Consider the following 21,787-nt stretch of genomic DNA (forward strand, 5'->3'; position numbering starts at 1 on the left):
GATAAATACTTAGGGTTATGGGGAGAGGGCCTGAGTGGGATTGCTGTCAGTGCAGGGTTGATGAGCTGAATAGCCTCTTTCTGTGCTGTAGGATTGTGTTGTCCTATGTGACTCTGTATTACTAGTTTATCAGTTTTGTTTTGTCATATCTTATTTCCTGGTCAGAGATTGATTTTCCTGTGCTGTGCTCCATTTCTCTACAATGTGTGCATCTGATATGCTGCCTCACGATTGGCCCATGCTGCCAGCTGTTCAACTGCAGGAGGCCCATCCCTCAAACACGTTGTGCCTCAAACTCACGGATCACACTTCCCTCACCCTCCCTCAGGAGAAAGTGGCAGCCACAGCTAACTAGCAGTGCCAGGGCAGGTGACACGTCTACCTGTGTAAATGTGCAGGATACAGGCACAGTGAGGGTTCGTTGAGCTCATGGGAGTCAGTGCTGGTACTGTAGCCACCCCCCCCAACCAAATGTTCCCCTGCAAGAGTGAACAATCAGGGTACAGGGCTGGAGGACGGTGAATCCTGGGACAGGGAGGCTATGACATGGAAGTAAGTGATAAGGGAAACCAAGAAAATGGGAAGATGTGAATGTAGCAGCAGGAATGGGCCATTCAGCCCTTCGAGGCTGTTCAGCCACTGAATAAGACCACGGCTGATGAATGGATACCAATTGAAAAATTCAATATAAAAGTATGGGAGGTGGTGACACTAAGGTAGCAGCTTCTGAGTTTCCTGCGATGTTACTTTCATTGTCAGTGAAGCGGGTAGCTGCAAGGAAGAATTTGCATTTCTGTTGCCCCTCTCACTGGCCTGTGACTGATTTGAGGATGAATTCCAGCTCCCCCTCTTCCCAACTCTAATGTGCCAGAGCCTGGCGCCACCCCAGGGATTCTGGGTGTCAGAGTCTGCTTCAAAGACCAAGACTGCCAGTGACTGAGACAAGTCACTCACAGGACTGGCATTGCCAGTTTTGTGCCATTTGGGGTCACTTAGTTCCATAGCTCAAATCTTGGGGGAGAATCTCCCTTTCCTGAATCTGGGACTGCAACTGAGTTTGAGCTGTTAGTGAGTCACTCCAGTTGGAATTTGATGCTTTTATTGAAACAAGAAGAATATAAACACAATTAGGACAAGATACATTAGTTAAAATTTATAACAGTAAAGCAATTGATCAACCAATTCTACAAAGTTGTTTGGGCAGGTGCCATGTTGCAGCTGCAGAATGTGGGAACTCATGGATACCTCTGAGGTTCAACTCAAACACGTCAGTAGCGTGGCAGTTGGAGGAACCTTGGCTCAGATTCACTGAGCTGGAGACCAAGCTATGAGGAAATGCAATACATCATGGAGGGGGAAAAGTACACCTTGTGCCAAGTGTCTAACCCAGTTTATAGTGAGGGAGGGAAGGGTGCAGCCGCTAGTGAGGCAGGTCTGGGCACTAAGAAGTACAAGTGGAGAAGTCTCAGCCTTTCCAATTATCCAACAGGTTCCAGATTTTTGCAGATTGCATGAAAGAAAGCATAGGCTGCAAGGTGGACAAGCAAATTGACCAGGGTGCTGGGAAAACTGAGAGCTGTACCACTGGGGCAGTCTTCATCTGAACCAGACAAGACCAGAGTTCTGGCAGGTTCTATAATTAGGGTGGCAGAGAGGGCACTGACTACCAGATAAGAAACAGCAATGTTATCAAACATTGGTAAGCCATCAAACTGTAGTGACAATATAGAACAATGTAGAAATCATGGGGTAGAATTTCCCCAAAATTGCACAGACTGTTGGATCAGGAGAGAAAAGCAGTGTGAAACACACTGGCTTCACAGGCGCCTTTTTTCACCGGATTAAACAGGTACCTTTTATCACTAGATTAAATAGCACTCTGTGCAATTTCAGAGATCTGGTGAGGATCACGTAGCCAGTTGGAGGATTGGGACCTAAACATACTGGCAACGCTGCCAATCTGAGCCATTTATAGGGTTCCCTGATCTCAAAGTTATATTTAAGGTACTCCATCCATTCCAAAAGACACCAGGACACCACAAGCATCACACCCCTCCCCAACACAACGCTAAGATTGGGGCACTCCCAGCAGCTTCCTCCCCTTTCCCATACAAGTATAATCTCTCTGTACCTCGCATATATCAATTTTAAACATTAGATGACCTGTGATATCCTCGATGAGGGCTGAATATCAATCTGAATTCATTGCAATCTCACACAACACTTTAGGACGCTTTAGAACATAGAACATAGAACATTACAGCGCAGAACAGGCCCTTCGGCCCACGATGTTGCGCCGACCAGCTTTTTAAAAAAAAACAACACTAACCCACTAATCTAAACCAATCCCATTTCGTCCATAAACCTATCCACAGATCTCTTAAACGCCCCCAAACTAGGCACATTTACAACTGCAGCTGGCAGGGCATTCCAGTCCCTCACCACCCTCTGGGTAAAGAACCTACCCCTGACATCAGTCCTATAACTACCCCCCCTTAATTTAAAGCCATGCCCCCTCGTGCTAGCTTTCTCCATCCGAGGAAAAAGGCTATCACTATCCACCCTGTCTAAACCTCTAATCATCTTATATGTTTCTATGGTTCAAAGTGACGGAGTTTAAGAGCCCCGTCACCCATACCGGGAGATTGAGGATAGAGGAAAGGGAAGAGTTTCTCAGTGAATGTGTCGGTAAAAATGTAGAGAACGGACATATCATTGGCATTGTAAAAGATCACCTGTCCCCCCTCATAGTCCAAGAAAACTCCGATTGTTCTGAGTCGCACATTCGTAGTCAGTGGGACAAAATATTGTTCATTTGCTCCATATTTATGATCTCTCCACCCCACACTCCAATACCCTTCATTCGGATTCAGTGTGAGCTTTCCTTTCCTATTGGCTGACTCTCTGGCCACACCCACTGTGTGGGTGCCACTGACCTCCACCTCCCAGTAATGTTTCCCTGATGTGAATCCCTGGGACACCAGGACACAACGACACTCATCAAACCTCTCCGATTTAACACGAAGTGGTAAATTCTTGAATTTCACACAGGTCTGGCCATCAGACAGGACAAAGTCACGATGCACTGTACTTGGGTCCAGTGTCAGTGAGTCAGGAGCTGGAGGAAAGGAATGAGAGAACAGGTTCAACATTTTTCATAGAAGGACATACATGGACACAGTTTATAACTGTATTCAGCAAACCGCCCATAAATTCAATATCATTAACTATTTCCAGACCCCAGTGTGTACAGTGAACAGATATTACAGACTGGGTACGGTGTATGGTTAGATATATTCCCAGACTCCAGTGTGTCCAGTGAACAGATATTACAGACTGGGTACGGTGTACAAAGAACAAAGAACAAAATCAGCCCGGGAAACAGGCCCTTCGGCCCAACGAGCCCGCGCTGCCATTTCAACACCACCAGTCCCCCTCTCTACCCATGACCCCTGTCTAATGTTTTATGGCCATCCACATTAAGGGAATCTGATTTAGGGACAATTTATTCCTGCCAGTCAGCCTAATAGCACATCTTTGGGGTGTGGGAGGAAACCGGAGCACCCGGAGAAAACCCACGCAAGCACGGGGAGAATGCGCAAACTCCCACAGACACCGGCCCAAATCCATGTGTCTGCACAGCAATCAGCGATAGTCACTGAGCTGTCGTCTTGCCCAGTATCTGGTCCAGTTTAGGCACACACTAACGACATGAAGCACTAGGCCAATCTCGAACAACCAAGAGCAGCCCCAGTACGACCCATCGCGTGTATGCCCCTCGTTGGACAACAAGGCGGACCGACTTAAAACCTGTGAATGAAAAGAGAAAAAACGTTATTATCATACCATATCCAATTACATTACCAGGGACGCCCCAATGCTAATGACCCTTATTTAAAACAATCTCCTATATCCACCCACCTCCAACCCAGTCATGTGCCTGTCTAAGTTACTCTTAAATGACTCTAGCGTCCTTGCCTCCACCACCTTACTTGGCAGAGTATTCCATACCCCCACTACCCTCTGTGTGAAAAACCTCCCTCTAATATCTGTGTTGTACCTCTCCCCCCTCACCTTAAGTCCATGTCCCCTTGTCCTACGTGTCTCTATCATAGGAAATAGTCTCTATCATAGGAAATAGTGAACAGATATTACAGACTGGGTACGGTGTACAGTTAGATATATTCCCAGACTCCAGTGTGTACAATGAACAGATATTACAGACTGGGTACGGTGTACAGTTAGATATATTCCCAGACTCCAGCTACGCTCCCTCGTCTCCTCCCCTAGGATTGAGACTGGAAAATAAAAGAACTAGGAGCAGGAATAGGCAATTCAGCCCCTCAAGTTTGCTCTGCCATTCAATACAATCATGGCTGATCTTGTTTCAGGCTCATCTTCACCTTCCTCCCATCCCCCTCCCTTGGTGGACAAGGCTGTGGAGAGGAGGCAGAGATTAGCCATGACCATATTATGGAGGCAATCTTGATGTTAGCTTGTCTCTGTGTTCCAGCATTGTATTTATATAAATGAAAAAAATTGAAACAAGAAAACTGCATGTTCCCATCGAACTCCATGAACACCCCATTCTCCATCAATGCAAGTCTCTGCTGTCTCCTGCCCCATCGTGCACTTGACCTTTTACAGACTGCCCCCCACCTACCATTCTTTACCTTTACTCCTTCATCCCAACTCACCTCGTATCATTTGGATATTTCATTGACAACTCCAATGAGCTGATGCACTTTTTATACATAATCATGCAAACTTTTAACATTGCTGAAGGTCTCTTATATCTCTATACTGGCTACTAGCTGAATCATAGAATCCCTACAGTGCAGAAGGAGGCCATTCAGTCCATCCATTCTGCACCGACTCTCCGTCAGAGCATCCCATCGAGGCTCTATCCCTGTAACTCCACACATTTCCTATTGCTAATCCTCCTAACTGAAACATCTTGGGACACTAAGGGGCAATTTAACATGGCCAGTACACCTAACCTGCATGCCGTTGGACTGTGAGAGGAAACCAGAGCACCCGGAGGAAACCTACACAGACATGAGGAGAATGCAAACTCCACACCGACAATCACCCAAGACTGGAATTGAACCTGGGTCCCTGGCGCTGTGAAGCAACAGTACTGATCACTGTGCCACCACCAGCTCTTAACTGGTCTAATCTGCGCACTCCAGGTTTCATACTTCCGGCCTACCACAATCCAACTTCTGTGGAGGCAACTGATCATTTATCGGATCAGCTGCCTTGGTAATACACCCCTACCTGAGCTCCCAGGAAAATGGAGGGACTGTGTTCGGGGGAAGAGGTCTGGGATTTCTGGTCTCATTCAACCTTTTCACCAAGGCCGGGAGGTTCTGAAGTGGTGAAAATTTGCGTCTGAGTGACTGGGTGTCAAGTAAGAGGATGTTCTAATCCTCTCAATGCTTGGATCACTCAATCTCAGATTTCACATAAAGAACAGTCCCTGGAGAGGGGACCCTGATGCTGCTGCCCTAGTGATCTGTACCCAGTAACAGGCAGCACCTTCAGGAGAGGGGGATGAGGGCAGAAAGCTGTACAGACAGTGGACACCAAGCTGAGGAGTTTCTTACCTGGAAAGATGATCCGTTTCATTGCCTTCCACACTGGGTAGAGAAACAGGCCTTGGAATCCTGCATATTTCTGTTTTGGAAACATCACTATCTCTTCATTCAGTTTAAAGACATCACTTCTATCTGAATCTGAATCTTCAAATCCATATTCATCTTCATCATCATCACTCTCCTCTGAATCTTCCACATCCTTCCCTTTATCCAGGTAGCTGTGTGAATGGGATTGATTTAATCACTCACAGGTTGTGATCATTGTGTAAAACCCTGTGTGTTTGGATTAGATACTCACCTTTCTTTCAGTCTTTTCAGTTCCTGTGGGACAGAGAATCAGAAACATTTTAATAAATATACATGCTGCTGTTTAGATTATAATTTTCAATGATGTAGAGTCAATGATTTTAGTTAAATGTGAAAGGATCTGGGTGGAGTTTTCAGTGATGTGTTCCACTGATTTGATACCTCATCAGATATCACCCTCTTCCCTTCCATGTCCAACCCCGAATGCTCGGACAGAGTTTGCTCTGTTGTTGAAGACTTTGAAGGTTCATTGATCAGATCCTTTCATTTTTATTCACTTTGTTCCCAATAACTCAGGGCATCTCGCTGGTCTGTACAACTCTGACCTTGGAACCGTGGTTTGGGAACATGATTTCAGTGTCTGCTCAATGAGGAAATGTCAATAACCTGTCAGATATTCAGATGTTGGGTCACAAACTATTTCTGGGTATGTGAAGCCATCGAGTTCATCAATTCACCACCAGACTATCAGTGATCCCCTCCCACCCTCATTGCATCACCTAAATGCATGCTCAGCTAACGCTACCAGACTCAGGAGAATGAAATCATTTGATCTTCAGACTCATATTAAGATGTACATTTACAGCTTTAGAAATACACAAATATGGTTTGGATATTAACAGCTTTAAAGTCAACTATGGGAGTCTTTTAGGCATGATGGGAAAGTTAGCCAACACAGAGGAATGATGGGAAAGCTACTATGAGGACTCGCCTCATAATCACGAATTGTAAAATCCTAACTATGGTCACAATTTGGAGAAGAAGGCATTAAGGAGATAGCAGAGCAGATAGGGAGTCAGGAGGTCCACTCTACGTAGGTAACTGGCCATCTTTTTAAAACATTGGATGGGATTTTGCACTCCCACCCAACCCAAAACTGGAAATTCCTGTTTGATGTCAACAGATCTTTAAATGGTCTGTCAAATTTTCTGTCCAGCCCATGAAGTTCCCCTTGGCAGGTGGGACATGAAATTTACTCTCATTGTGTTTTCTCTGTAACTGATTTGTTGAGACATGTGTGTGAGGCTTAGACCAAGTGATCTAAGTTGTGTATAGAAACAGCATTTGGGGTGAGATGTCTATGGAAGGGCAGCAAGGACTAATCTCCCAACACTTGTTGGATAAAAAGCTTAGGCACTGGAACACTCACCCTTGTTTGGCCTTACCCTTTGACTACATGTCCAATAGGCCTTTGCATGGGGAGGTCTTCTGGCGCAGTGGGTAGCACCACTTCTTTTGAGCCAGAAGCTCCAGGTTCCAGTCCCACCCCAGGATCTGATGGCCAAGGAAGGTATGTTCATAACGCAGCAAAATAGGTTGAGAGTGTCAATCTACAAATGCTTCCCAACACGCCAATAGCTGGCAGCCAGAGCAGGAAAGACTGCTGGTCAGCTAAATGATGGAAAGAAATGGGAGCCTCTATTGTCACTATCCATACTTGCAGGCTACAAAACTTTGACTTGCTGTCTCAATCCTCTTTGGCCTCCTGACTTCTCAACATTTCTATCATACTGCAGGCTGCATTTTGACTTTGGTACATATAGACTTGCTCACCCAACTAACAGTCCTCTCCATTCCTGTTAACCTTTGAGTTCAAATCAGCAGAAGCATTAGTGGGGTGACAGAGCTGATAGGACAGTTTATTCTGTCACCAAGATAAAGGCCAAATAGTGCATTTGGAAACCTGAATTAAAAATTGAAAACAATGGAAAAACCCAGCAGGCCTGGGAGCAGACGTGTGAGAGAAAGAGTGCTAATGTTTTGTGTTTATCTGAGCTTTCTGAGGGACTGTTCAGAATAGGTTTGGAAGAAATGTCATAGAAAACTCTAACTTTCCCTGAACAACTATTCTGGTTACACAGTTGAAACCTTCTGATGTTTGCGGTTTTAATCGTGTTTTTTGGATGGTTCCTACTGCAAGATAATTAGAACATAGAAAAACTACAACACAAACAGGCCCTTCGGATCACAAGCTGTGCCAATCATATCCCTACCTACTAGGCTTACCTATAACTCTCAATCCTATTAAGTCCCAAGCACTCAGCCAGAAGTCTCTTAAAAGACTCTATCGAATCTTCCTCCACCACAACCGATGGCAGCCGATTCCACTCACCCACCACCCTCTGAGTGAAAAACTTACCCCTGACATCTCCTCTGTACCTACTCCCCAGAACCTTAAACCTGTGTCCTCTCGTAGCAACCATTTCAGCCCTGGGAAAAAGCCTCTGAGAACCCACCTGATCAATACCTCTCAACATCTGATACACCTTTATCAGGTCACCTCTCATCCTTCATCTCTCCAGGAGAAAAGACGAGCTCTCTCATCCTATCCTCATAAGGCATGCCACCCAATCCAGGCAACATCTTTGTAAATCTCTCTGCACCCTTTCAATAGCTTCCACATCCCTCCTGTAATGATACGACCAGAATTGAGCACAGTACTCCAAATGGGGTCTGACTAGGGTCTTATAAAGCTGCAGCATTGCCTCCCTACTCATAAACTCAATCCCTCGATTAACGAAGGCCAGTACACCATATGCATTCTTAACCACATCCTCCACCTGAGAGGCCAATTTAAGTGTCCTATGGACCCAAACCCCAAGGTCCTTCTGATACTCTACACTGCTAAGAATCTTACCCTTGATATTATTCTCCTTCATCCCATTTGACCTGCCAAAATGTACCACTACACATTTATCCGGGTTGAAGTCCATCTGCCACTTCTCCGCCCAGTCTTGCATCCTATCTATGTCATGCTGCAACTTCTGACATCCCTCCAAACTATCCGCAACACCACCAACCTTTGTGTCATTGGCAAACTTACCAACCCATCCCTCCACTTCCTCATCCAGGTCATTTACGAAAATCACAAACAGCAAGGGTCCTAGAACAGATCCCTGGGGCACTCTACTGGTGACCGACCTCCATGCAGAAAAAGATCCACCTACAACCACTCTCTGCCTTCTGTGGGCAAGCCAGTTCTGGATCTACAAGGCAACAGCCCCTTGGATCCCATGCCCTCTCATTTTCTCAAGAAGTCTTGCATGGTGGACCTTATCGAACACCTTGCTGAAGTCCATATAAACCACATCCACCGCTCTTCCTTCATCAATGTGTTTAGTCACATTTTCAAAGAACTCAACCAGGCTCATAAGGCACGATTTGCCTTTGACAAAGTTGTGCTGACTACTTTTGAGCATACTAAGCTTCTCTAAATGTTCATAAATCCTGTCTCTCAGGCTCTTCTCCATCAACTTACCAACCACTGAGGTTAGATTCATCGGTCGGTAATTTCCTGGGCTGTCCCTCTTCCCTTTCTTGAATATAGGAACCACATCTGCAATCCTCCAATCCTCTGGTACCTCTCCCGTCTCCATCGACGATGCAAAGATCATCGCCAGAGGCTCTCCAATCTCTTTCCTCGCCTCCCACAGTAACCTGGGGTACATCCTATCTGGTCCTGGCGACTTATCTATCTTGATGCTATTCAAAAGTTCCAACACATCCTCTTTCATTTTCTTAATTATCCAATCGAACATCCACTGACAATGATCCAAAGCTCAGAAGTTATGAGGCAATTCTATCGAAATACAGAAAGTCAGTGAAAGGAAAACAGGCCATTTGGCCCATCTGTTTAATGCTGGTGTTAATACAGTACTCCATATTAGTCCATTCCTATCTGGGTAAGCAGAGTTTTCCTATCTGTTTGATGAATTCTGTTTCCCAGTTTGGATTTCTCTACAAGCAGAAATATATCCTACATAGAATTCATCAAAGCTCATCAAGCCAGTGTGAGGTGGTGACAGTGTGGGACAGTTTCCTCAACACTCTGAGTTCAATCCTGATTGACAGTCCTCAGTTATACTGCACATTACATACTATTGGAAGAACATAAGAACATAAGAACTAAGAGCAGGAGTAGGCCATCTGGCCTCAAGCCTGTTCCGCTATTCAATAAGATCATGGCTGATTTTTTTGTGGACTCAGCTCCACTCACTCATCCGCTCACCATCACCATTCATTCCTTTACTGTTCAAAAATTTATCTATCATTGCCTTAAAAACATTCAATTAGGTAGCCTCAACTGCTTCACTGGGCAGGGAATTCCACAGATTCACAACCCTTTGTGTGACGAAGTTCCTCCTCAACTCAGTCTTAAATCTGCTTCCCCTTATTTTGAGGCCATGCCCCTTAGTTTCACCTGCCAGTGGAAACAACTTCCCTGCTTCTATCCTATCTATTCCCTTCATAATCTTACATGTTTCTATAAGATCTCCCCTCATTCTTCTGAATTCCAATGAGTATAGGCCCAGTCTACTTAATCTCTCCTCATAAGCCAACCCTCTCAACTCTGGAATCAACCTCTCTTCTGCAGCTCCTTCAGTGCCAGTATATCCTTTCTCAAGTAAGGAGACCAAAACTGTACACAGTACTCCAGGTGTGCCCTCACTACCACCTTATACAACTGCAACATAATCTTGTTTTTAAACTCCATTCCTCTCGCAATGAAGGAAAAATTCCATTTGCCTTCTTAATTATCTGCTGCAGCTGTAAATCAACTCCTTCAGATTCCTGCACAAGTACACCCAGGTCCCTCTGCACAGCAGCATGCTGCAATTTTTCATCATTTAAATAATAGTCCATTTTGCTACCAAAAATGGATAACCTCGCATTTACAAATGTGATGGGGTTTGCGGGGCGGGGGAATGATAGCCATACTAGAAGCTATGGCAGCAAACAGTAGCCATATTAATAACTATGTCCAGTGAAAGTGTTGAACCATGAAAAAGCAAGCACATAGTTTAACAGCAGAGACATGTACATCAGGAAAGTAAGCTGCTATACAAAGGACAACTGTCTGAGTATACAGATCTTTCGGATAAGCAGAAAGCGAGGACAATGTCTTAGTCTGGCAGAGGCCATTAACACAGTAAAAAGTCTGACAACACCAGGTTTTAGTCCAACCGATACCGATCAGAGGCCATTAAACCATGGCATTTGGAAATGGGAGGATTGATTTTTGTTATAACATTCAGGCACAGCTGGGGTGTCCAAAGATAGTTGGAACAATAACCTCACACTGATTGGATATTATAATTAAGCAAGTGTATGCTGATTGGGATTGGTTTTAATAACTGTATCTTATGAATGATAACTGTGGATGGATTGAGATAACTCCTATACTTTGATTGATATATGCTAATTACTTGTAATCAAATTTGAATCTATAACTACCTGTGTATTTCTGAACTCTGTTCTCAATACTCAGACTGGCTTTAATGGTTTAATAAGGGTCCTTGTAGCTCGAGTCTTCAATCATTTTAAACCACTCTGTCATTTTGTCTGGCTACTTGAGGGAAATGATAGTTATAACTACATTAACAAGCGGAGCATCATAGAAGCAATAGGGTTTGACCCTATTATAAAATGCTATTTACAATCACACCAACAGTTTGGGGATTGGGTTATAAAGGGTCACCTTGAGAAAGGAGACACTGTCTTGCTGCTCGATGTCCACAGAAAGGTTCAATATCTTGCCCTCAAGTGAAGTCAGTTCCTCTTCTATTTTCCTCAGATTCTTCTCCATTGCTCGCAGATCATCTTCCTTTTGTTTCGTCAGCTCTTCGATTAAATGTTTCTCTTCGCCTTCAAGATATTGATGGATTTTGGCAAATTGTGTGGAGATGTCTTGCTCCAGGGATCCAGTGAGTTGCTATGACAAGTGAGAGAGATTGTTTAAACAGCGGGTTGTTAAAGGGTTGCAGTGTTGAAAGAGAGCTGAAATCATACTCACCTCCAGTTCTGAAATCTCCCTCTCCTGCTGCTGTTTGAGTTCACTTTGATTTTTCTTTTTATTCTCCATGGAATCCAAGGGTAATTTCAGCTGCTCCTAAAAATGGAATTAGATCTCAGTGTGATCCAATGTAATGTCTGAAAACTGTAAGGGGACAGGTGTTAACATGTGCCACGAGCACTTTATAACTGGCAGAGTGAAAGGTATTCAATTTGACAACTTCAAATCAATCAATGGAATATGAAAGAGATGTGTGAGTTTGATAGGAAGGATGTTGAGATGTGAAAATCTGTGAGGACAGTGAGAAAATCAGTAATAAATCCAATAGTGAATTCAAGATAAATCTCGTCGCATAAAGAATGGTTATAACATGGAATTTACTGCCATAATGAATAGGTAAGAACATAAGAAATAGGAGCAGGAATAGACCAAACAACTCGAGAAACCTGCACCATCATTCAATGTGGCTGATCTTCAGCCTCAATGCCACTTGTCTGCCTGCTCCCAATATCCTCTGGTTCCCTGAGAGAAGCAACTCACCAAGGTTCCATTGACAGCACCATCCAAGCCCGCAAATGCTACCAACCAGAAAGACAAGGGTAGCAAATACCTGGGAACACCACCACCTGGAAATTCCCCTCCTAGGCACTCATCATCCTGACTTGGAAATATATTGCTGTTCCTTCACTATTGTTGGGTCAAAATCTTGGAAGCACCTTTCAAAAGGGCTGGATGGTAGCTCACTGCTACCATCTCAAGGGAAGTTAAGATTGGGCAATAAATATTGGCCGAGCCAACAATATCCCCATTCCATTAAAGATCAAGATTTTTGCCATCTCAGCGTTGAATATGCTCAACAAAGGAGCATCCACAACCCTTATAAGGTAGACATTTCCACAAATGTCGGAGTGAAGTAATTAATCCTCATCTCAGTCCTAAATGATTGAGCAGTTATTGTGAGAATATGCTTGTGTTCACAATCCCCCCTCTCCCCCTTCTCCTTCAGGGGAACAATCTCTTGATTTCGACAGGGACACACTCATTCAGCATCTTAAATGTTTCAGTGAGATTTCAGTATGCTAAGCTCCAGAGAGCACAGCCTCAAATTATTTAGTCTCATTGGACAGCGCTCTCGCCCCGCCTCACCTCATCTGCTCTTTAAACTACATGGAGTTGCCTTTGTGAACTCCAGGATTGACTATTGCGATGTATTGCTGCCTGCTCTCTTAGATTCTTCCCTCCTTAAATCTTACATCATTTGTTGCCCAACATTCTGCCGCCCACATCTTAACTCAGACCAAGTGCTGTTCACCTTTCACACTGTCCTCCATTGGATTCTGGTCAAACAAAGTCTCGATTTTAACATTCTCATCTTTCTGTTCAAATCCCTCCATGGCCTCATCTGTCCCTTTCTACCAAATCTCCTCCGTCTCCTTGAAGTTATCTGCACTCTTCCAATTCTGACCTCTTGAGCACATCCAATTTTAATTGCTCCCTCATTGGAGGCTGTGCCTTCTGATAGTCTTGGCCCCATGCACTGGAATTCCCTCCCTACACCTCTCTGTTTCTTTCCCTCACTTTCCTCCTTTAAGCTACTCCTTAAAAACCTACCTCTTTGATCAAGTGTTTGGTTTCGACCCTCATAGCACCTTACAGTGGCTGTGTATCAAACACCTTTTTTTTGCACACAATTCTAAAACCCTTTGCAGTGTCTCTGATGAGCTTGATAAATATAAGTTCAGTTCTAAATGATTTTTGATGGTTATCGGACTGAGGGAATGAGTGAGACCTTGAAAGGATTTGAACGGATGAGACATTTAAATCTGTAGAGTTGTAGTATCTGTCCACATGTTCAATGAGGGAGTTGGGGGAGGGGGTTGTAGGGGTGGTTGTCTAAGCATCGCCTAGCTTCCTGGAGTAATAAATTGTTCATCATCAAAAATGAACAACACCAGCATGGGTGGCACAGTAGTTAGCACTGCTGCCTTACAGTGCTGGGGAACCTGGTTCGATTCCCAACTTGCCTGTGTGGAGTTTGCAGGTTCTCCCTTTGTCTGCATGGGTTTCTTCCGGGTGTTCCGGATTTTTCCACACTCCAAAGATGCGTGAGTTAGGTGGACTGGTCATGATAAATTGTCCCTTCGTGTCTGGGAGGATTAGCAGGGTAGATATGTGGGGTTACAGGAATAGGGCCTGGGGGGATTGTGGTCAGTGCAGGCTTGATGGGCTGAATGGCCTCCTTCTGTACAGAAAGGATTGTATGAATCTATGATCTGGGATTCTATGATCTGATCACCTCAGTTAAAGCTACATTATATGACAATAATAGTGGTCTGTAATAAAGGAAACTCACTTAATGCTATATTACACTACATTAATAGTGTAACACAATCTGTAATAAAGGAAACTTACTTAAAGCTACATTACACAACAGCTAACCTTACTTATCCTCCAGGATTATCCTGGAGTTCATCCAGGATTAAAGTTTAATCTCTTTTTTTAAGTTTACTTATTAATACCACAAGTAGGCTTACATTAACACTGCAATGAAGTTACTGTGAAAATCCCTAGTTGTCACACTCCTGCGCTTGTTTGGATACACTGAGAGAGAGTTTAGCATGGCTGATGGACCTAACCAGCACGTTTTTTTGGACTGTGGGAGGAAACCAGAACACCCAGAGGAAACCCATGCAGGCACAGGGAGAATGTGTAGGCTCAACACAGGCAGTCACCCAAACTGAGAATTGAACCTGGGTCTTTGGTGCTCTGCGGCACTGTATCAGCAATCTACTGAGAGCTATCTAAGAAAGGCATACTTTTACAAAAAAATTCATGTTTTTTTTATTTTTCACACATTTGTTTAAGGTCTTGAAGTATTGTCAAATGGAGGATGAAGGTTTTTTGACCCACAGTCAAGAATCATCCTAACTTACAACAACCTTACAAACTTACAAACTTACAAGGGAAGCAAGTACAGAAGAGATGTCAGGGGTAAGTTTTTCACTCAGAGGGTGGTGAGTGAGTGGAATCGGCTGCCGTTGGTGGTGGTAGAGGCGAACTCGCTGGGGTCTTTTAAAAGACTTCTGGATGAGTATATGGGATTTAATGGGACTGGGAGTTATGGATAGTTCTATGGCTTGGTAGGTATAGATGTGATCAGTACAACTTGTGGGCCGAAGGGCCTGTTTGTGCTGTAGTGTTCTATGTTCTATGTAACATTCCTGTCCTGCCGCTGCCTACGGTGTTTTCCTGGCACACTGCCAGGGAAAAGGCTGCGGATGGGTGGATGGTAGCTATTGGTGGGACCTGCCTGCAGGACTGGCTGGAAAATTTAAACTAACGAATCTGTTTATTCTCCAGCTGACTGTACAGCCTGGTTTTGCCAGCATGTTGAGGCCCTGTTTCCCTGTATCTCAGCATGAAACACACCCTCTTGATTTTTCTTTTGGCAGTGTTGTAAGGTCTGGAGGGAAACTTGCCAGTTTTCTGACTGAAAATAACACTCTGCCATTTTTTAGGAAGACTTAGCCTCTCTGAACGTGAGGGTGGACACTTCAGGTAACCAATGGTGTGGAAGGCCATAGGGATGTTTAGAAGCCAAGAGGTCAAGTGATAAGAATTCCCTGAAAATCCTCAAGTGCAGCCAAGCAACACCAGGTTCACAACACACAGCTTGTAATTAAGGAAACCTGACCTACATTAAACAATGGTGCTGTTTAAAAACAGGTTGGAACATTTTTGTGCACGCACAACCAACATGCTCTCAAATACCTCACTGTGACCAATTATAAAATTTTATGCTGCTGAAGGAGGCCACTCAGCCCACTGTGACCATGCTGTCTTTCTGAAAGAGTCGCTCACCTGGTCCCAACCCGCTATCTTTTCCCCTTCACCTGTAAACTTTTCATTTCAGATAATTGTCAAATTCTGTTTCAAAAGGTACAATTGACCCCACTTCTCCCACATTCTCAGGTGGTATATTAAAGATTCCAGCCTCAAAAACCTTTTCTCTAGTTGCCGTCACTTCTTTTGCCAAGCACCTTAAATTCATAAAATCCTTACAGTGCAAAAGAGGCCATTCAGCCCATTGAGTTTGCACCAACTCTCTGATAGATTAATTTACCAGGCCCACTTCTCTACCCTATCCCTATAACCTAACACATTTACAATGGCTAACCCATCCAACCTACACACCTTGGGACACTAAGGGACAATTTAGCATGGCCAATGCACCTAACCTGCATATCTTTAAACTATGGGAGGAATCTGGAGAACCCTGAGGAAACCCACACAGACTAGGGAAAAAATGCAAACTCCACATGGACAGCCATCCGAGACTGCAATTGCACCCACTTCCCTACTGTTGTGAGGCAGCGGTGCTAACCACTGTGCCACCCACTTATGTAGAATCTTCAATTCCTTATATTTTTCTGACTATTGTTTAGAAATGTTAAGATCCCAAGGCGATTAAAAAACCACTCAGAGGATGGTGGGAATCTGGAATGCGCTGCCTGGGAAGGTAGTGGATGCTGGAAACCTTACAACCTTTAAAAAATATTTGGATGAGCACTTAAAATATCATAACATTCATGGATGCAGGACAAATGAAGAAAATGGGATCAGCAAGACTTCATTGGTAGTTATTGTCAGTGCACATGGGCTGAAGGGTCTTTTCTGTGTTGAATGATTCAATGATTCTGCCAGCAGGTGGAATGTGTATAGAGAAATCTCAAGAGACAAAGAACAAAGAAAATTACAGCACAGAAACAGGCCCTTCGGCCCTCCAAGCCTGCACCAACCATGCTGCCTGACTTAATTAAAATCCCCTACCCATCCAGGGACCATATCACTCTATTCCCATCTTATTCATGTACTTGTCAAGATGCCCTTTAAAAGTCACTACCCTATTTGCTTCCACTATCTCCCCGGCAATGAATTCCAGACATCCGCTATGCTCTGTGTAAAAATTCTGCCTCGTGCATCTCCTTTAACCTTGCCCTTTTCACTTTAAACCTATGCCCTCTAGCAATTGACTCTTCCATCCTGGGAAAAAGCTTCTGACTATCCACTCTGTCCCTGTCTCTCATAATTTTGTAGACTTCTATTAGGTCTCCCCTCAACCTCCATCGCTCCAGTGAGAACAAAACAAGTTTCTCCAATCTCTCCTCATAGCTAATGCCCTCCATACCAGGCAACATCCTGGTAAATCTTTTCTATACCCTCTCCAAAGCTTCCACATCCTTCTGGTAGTGCGGTGACCAGAATTGAACACTATATTCCAAGTGCGGCGTAACTAAGGTTCTATAAAACTGCAACATGACTCACCAATTTTTAAACTCAATGCTCTGGATGATGAAGGCAAGCATACCATATGCCTTCTTGAATACCTTCTCCACCTGTATTACCACTTTTAGTGACCTGTGTACCTGTACACCCAGATCCCTTTGCCTATCAATATTTTTAAGGGTTCTGCCATTTATTGTATATATTTCCTATCTGTATTAGACCTTCCAAAATTTATTACCTCACATTTGTTCAGATTAAACTCCATCTGCCATCTCTCTGCCCATGTCTCCAACTGTTCTATATCCTGCTGTATCCTCAGATGGTCCTCATCACGATCCGCAAATTCACCAACCTTTGTGTCATCCGCAAACTTACTAATCAATCCAGTTTCATTTTCCTCCAAATCATTTATATATATTACAAACAGCAAAGGTCCCAGCACTGATCCCTGAGGAACACCAATTGCAACGGACCTCCATTCAGAAATATGCCCTTCTACTGCTACCTTCTGCCTTCTTTGACTGAGCCAGTTTTGTATCCACCTTGCCAGCTCAGCTCTGATCCCATGAGACTTCATCTTCTGCACCAGTCTGCCATGAGTTACAAGTGGTGTACCTCAAGGATCTGTTTTGGGGCCACTGCTGTTTGTCATTTTTATAAATGACCTGGATGAGGGTGTAGAAGGATGGGTTAGTAAATTTGCTGATGACACCAAAGTCGGAGGAGTTGTAGACAGTGAGGGTGGATGCTACAGTTTGCAGAGGGACATAGATAAGCTGCAGAGCTGGGCCGAGAGGTGGCAAATGGAGTTTAATACGGAAAAGTGTGAGGTGATTCACTTTGGTAAGAGTAACAGGAGTACAGAATATAGGGCTAATGGAAGGACTCTTAGTAGTGTTGATGAGCAGAGAGATCTCGGTGTACATGTGCATAGCTCCCCGAAAGTTGGCACCCAGGTTGATAAGGTTGTTAAGAAGGCGTATGGTGTGTTAGCTTTTATTGGTAGAGGGATTGAATTTCGGAGCTGTGAGGTCATGTTACAACTGTACAAAACTCTGGTGCAGCCGCACTTGGAGTATTGAGTATAGTTCTGGTCGCCGCATTATAAGAAAGATGTGGAGGCATTGGAAAGGGTGCAGGGGAGGTTTACCAGGATGTTGCCTGGTATGGTGGGAAGGTCTTATGAGGAAAGGCTGAGGGACTTGAGGTTATTTTCATTAGAGAGAAGAAGGTTATGAGGTGACCTAATTGAGGCATACAAGATGATCAGAGGATTGGATAGGGTGGACAGTGAGAGCCTTTTTCCTCGGGTGGTGATGGCTAACACGAGGTGACATAGCTTTAAATTAAGGGGTGGTAGTTATAGGACGGATGTCAGAAGTAGGTTCTTTACTCAGAGGGTAGTAAGGGCGTGGAATGCCCTGCCTGCAGCAGTTGTTGACACACCAACTTTAAGGGCGTTCAAATGGTCAGTGGATAGGCATATGGATAACATTGGAATAGTTTAGGTTAGAGGGTCATTAGATTGGTTCCACTGGTTGGCGCAACATCGAGGGCTGAAGGGCCTGTACTGCGCTGTAATGTTCTATGTTCTATAAGGGACCTTATCAAAGGCCTTATTGAAGTCTGTGTAGACAACATCCACTGCCCGACCCTCATCAATCATCTTCGACACTTCCTTGAAAAATTCAATCAAGTTCGAGAGTCACAACCTCCCCTTCACAAAACCATCTTGCCTCTCACTAATATGTCCACTTATTTCCTAGTGGGAATAAATCCTGTTTTGAAGAATCCTCTCCAATAATTTCACTACCACTGGCGTAAGGCTTACTGGCCTGTAATTACCTGGATTATTCTTGCTACCCTTCTTAAACAAAGGAACAACATTGGCTCTTGTTCAATCCTCTGGGACCTCCCCTGTAGCCAGTGAGGATACAAAGATTTCTCTCAAGGCCCCAGCAATTTCCTCCCTTGCCTCTCTCAATTCCTACCTCTACTCTGGGGTATATCCCATCAGGCCCTGGGGACTTGTCTACCTCACTGTTTCTCAAGAACCCCAATACCTCCTCCTTTTTGATCTCAACATGACTCAAACTATCTACACATCCTTTCCCAGACTCATCATCCATCAAGTCCTTCTCTTTGGTGAATACTGATGCAAAATACTCATTTAATACCTCACCCATTTCCTCTGACTCCACACATAGTTTCCCTTTCTTGTCCTTGAGTGGGCCAACCCTCTTTCTGGTTACCCTCTTGCTCTTTATATATGTATAAAAAGAATTGGGATTTTCCTTAATCCTGCTGGCCAATGCTTTCTCATGACTCCTTTTAATCCTTCTTACTCCTTGCTTAAGTTTCTTTCTACTTTCTTTGTATTTCACACTTGCTTCGTGTGTTCCCAGCCTCCTAGGTTTGACAAATGCTTCTTTTTTCTCTTTGACTAGGCTCACAATATCTCTCGTTATCCAAAGTTCCTAAAACTTGCCATACTTATCCTTCGTCCTTACAGGAATGTGCCTGTCTTGAATCCTTATTAACTTACACTTGAAAGCCTCCCACATGCCAGATGTTGATTTGCCCTCAAACATGTGCCCCCAATCTACATTCTTCAGTTCCTGCCTAACATTATTGTAATTAGCCTTCCCCCAATTTAGTACCTTAACTTGAGGACTACACTTAACTTTATCCATCAGTACCTTAAAACTTACTGAATTGCTGTCATTGTTCCCGAACTGCTCCCCTACTGAAACATCAACCACCTGGCCGGGTTCATTCCCCAATACCTGTATGGCCCCTTCCCTAGTTGGACTATCTACATGCTCTTTCAGGAAGCCCTCCTGGATGCTCTTTATAAACTCTGCCCCATCCACACCCCTAGCACCAAGGGAGTCCCAGTCAATATAGGGGAAATTAAAATCTGCCACCACAACAACCCTGTTACTTTTGCACCTTGCCAAAATCTGGCTACTATCTGCTCCTCAATCTCCCACTGGCAGTTGAATGGCCTATAGTAAATCCTCAACATTTTGACTGCACTTTTCCTATTCCTGAGCTCTACCCATATTGCCTTGTGGTATGAGTCCTCCAATGTGTCCTCCCCAGAGTGCTATTCCCCTTAACCAGTAGTGCAACTCCCCCACTGCCAAATGTGTGGACTCTCCCCCACACCCTCTATCCTGCCTGAAACATCTGTATCCTGGAATGTTAAGCTACCAATTCTGTCCTTCCCTTAGCCAAGTCTCTGTAATGGCAACAACATCATAGTTCCTGGTACTAATTCAATCTCCTGTAACCCTGATAGTCTTCAAATAAAGAAGCCTTCATTTCGTTTGCTAATCAGCTTTTAGAGCGTTTGTTTGGAGAACAATTAATGTTTGCCACCAGAATGACCAGTGTGGAATTGTCAGTGCTGAAGTGAGCGAATGGGGGACACTGAGCAAGACTTGCCCATTCACTCCAAACAGCCCAATTTACAATTGAATGCGCACATAGAGACTGGCCACTGTGGCCCCTTACCTTGTATTTTTGAACTACCTTCTGCATTGAAATGAACCTGTGGTCTGAATGTGGGGGAGAGTCCACACATTTGGCACATATCAGAATCTCATCATCCTCACAGAACAGTATCAGCTTCTCCCCGTGTTCCTCACAGAGAGACTGCTCCCTCCCTGTGTCTCCATCCAGCTTCTCCCCGTGTTCCTCACAGAGAGACTGCTCCCTCCCTGTGTCTTCATCCAGCTTCTCCCTGTGTTCCTCCTCCAGTTTCAGCTCCAGTTTCCTGGTTTTCTCACAGAGATTAGCTAGCACCCTGTTACTGGCGAAACTTCTCCGGGGGATAAGCTGCTGACATTCCGGGCAGGACACAGCCTGACGCTGCTTTCCCCAACACTTCTGGATACAGGATTTACAGAAGTTATGATCACAATCCAGCCTCACCGGTTCCACAAACAGAGACTGACAGATGGAGCAGGTTAAATCCTCACTCAGAGATAAGAAGTGTTTACTGACAGCCATCTCTGTTGCTTCTGTTATTCGCTGAACTTTCAGTTTCATTTCACCCAGACTGCATCAGTTAAATTATCTGGGAAATATCTATCTCTTTGAAAGTCAGACGTCTAAAGACACAATGGAATTATTTGTTTTTGCTCTAGAGTTTTGAATGGGGATACAAATCTGGGAAAGAGCTGGAAATTCCAGTCTGATTTCTCTGAGCAGAACAATCTCTCCACCCCTCTGTCTGAAATTCTCCCAGTTCCAGATTTATTGTAGCCTTCTCCTCAAAATGGGTGAAAATAGCACAGAGGTTTCTGGGGCAGGCTGGAGGTCGGACATCACAACCAGACAATCTTGTTTCAAAGAGTCAAAAGCCTGAGGGTGGGGTGGTTGAGGGAGGAGTATTAGCTGCCTACTTTCAGCATAAGAAGTCTCACACCAGCTTAAAGACCAACAGGTTTATTTGGTAGCAAACGCCACTAGTTTTCAGAGCGCTGCTCTTTCATCAGGTGAGTAGGGAGTTCTGATCACAAACAGGGCATATAAAGACACACACTCAGTTTACACAATACTGATTAGAATGCGAGTCTTTACAGCTAATCAAATCTTAAAGGTGCGGAAAATGTGGGTGGAGATAGCATTAAGCATAGGTTAAAGAAATGTGTATTGTCTCCAGGCTGTACAATAAGTGAGATTTTGCAAGCCCAGCCAAATCATGGGGGTTACAGATAGTGTGACATGAATCCAAGATCCCGGATGAGGCCGTCTTCAAGTGTGCGGAACTTGGCTATCAGTCTCTGCTCAA

General features: G+C 44.2%; 1 protein-coding gene across 1 annotated transcript; it reads right to left on the minus strand.

The window, feature by feature from the left end:
- Nucleotides 1-2,594: 2,594 nt before the first annotated feature.
- Nucleotides 2,595-21,277, minus strand: LOC145348631 (zinc-binding protein A33-like). Its single transcript, XM_080196797.1, has 6 exons — nt 20,506-21,277; nt 11,701-11,796; nt 11,386-11,619; nt 5,899-5,921; nt 5,610-5,818; nt 2,595-3,118 (listed from the first exon to the last, which is right to left on the minus strand). The coding sequence occupies exons 1-6, from the start codon at nt 21,040-21,042 to the stop codon at nt 2,595-2,597; spliced, it is 1,623 nt and encodes a 540-aa protein (XP_080052923.1). The 5' UTR covers nt 21,043-21,277.
- Between the last annotated feature and the right edge of the window lie 510 nt (nt 21,278-21,787).

This window comes from Carcharhinus amblyrhynchos, chromosome 9 (genome assembly GCF_965287045.1).
Source record: "Carcharhinus amblyrhynchos chromosome 9, sCarAmb.v2.hapA, whole genome shotgun sequence".
NCBI lineage: Eukaryota > Metazoa > Chordata > Chondrichthyes > Carcharhiniformes > Carcharhinidae > Carcharhinus > Carcharhinus amblyrhynchos.

Coding starts and splice junctions, on each gene's coding strand:
- LOC145348631 (XM_080196797.1), bottom strand. CDS start 21,042: ATGAAACTGAAAGTTCAGCGAATAACAGAAGCAACAGAGATGGCTGTC. Junction 5,922..11,385: donor ACAGTGTCTCCTTTCTCAAG/GTGACCCTTTAT, acceptor TCTGTCCCACAG/GAACTGAAAAGACTGAAAGA. Junction 5,819..5,898: donor CTGAAAAGACTGAAAGAAAG/GTGAGTATCTAA, acceptor CCATTCACACAG/CTACCTGGATAAAGGGAAGG.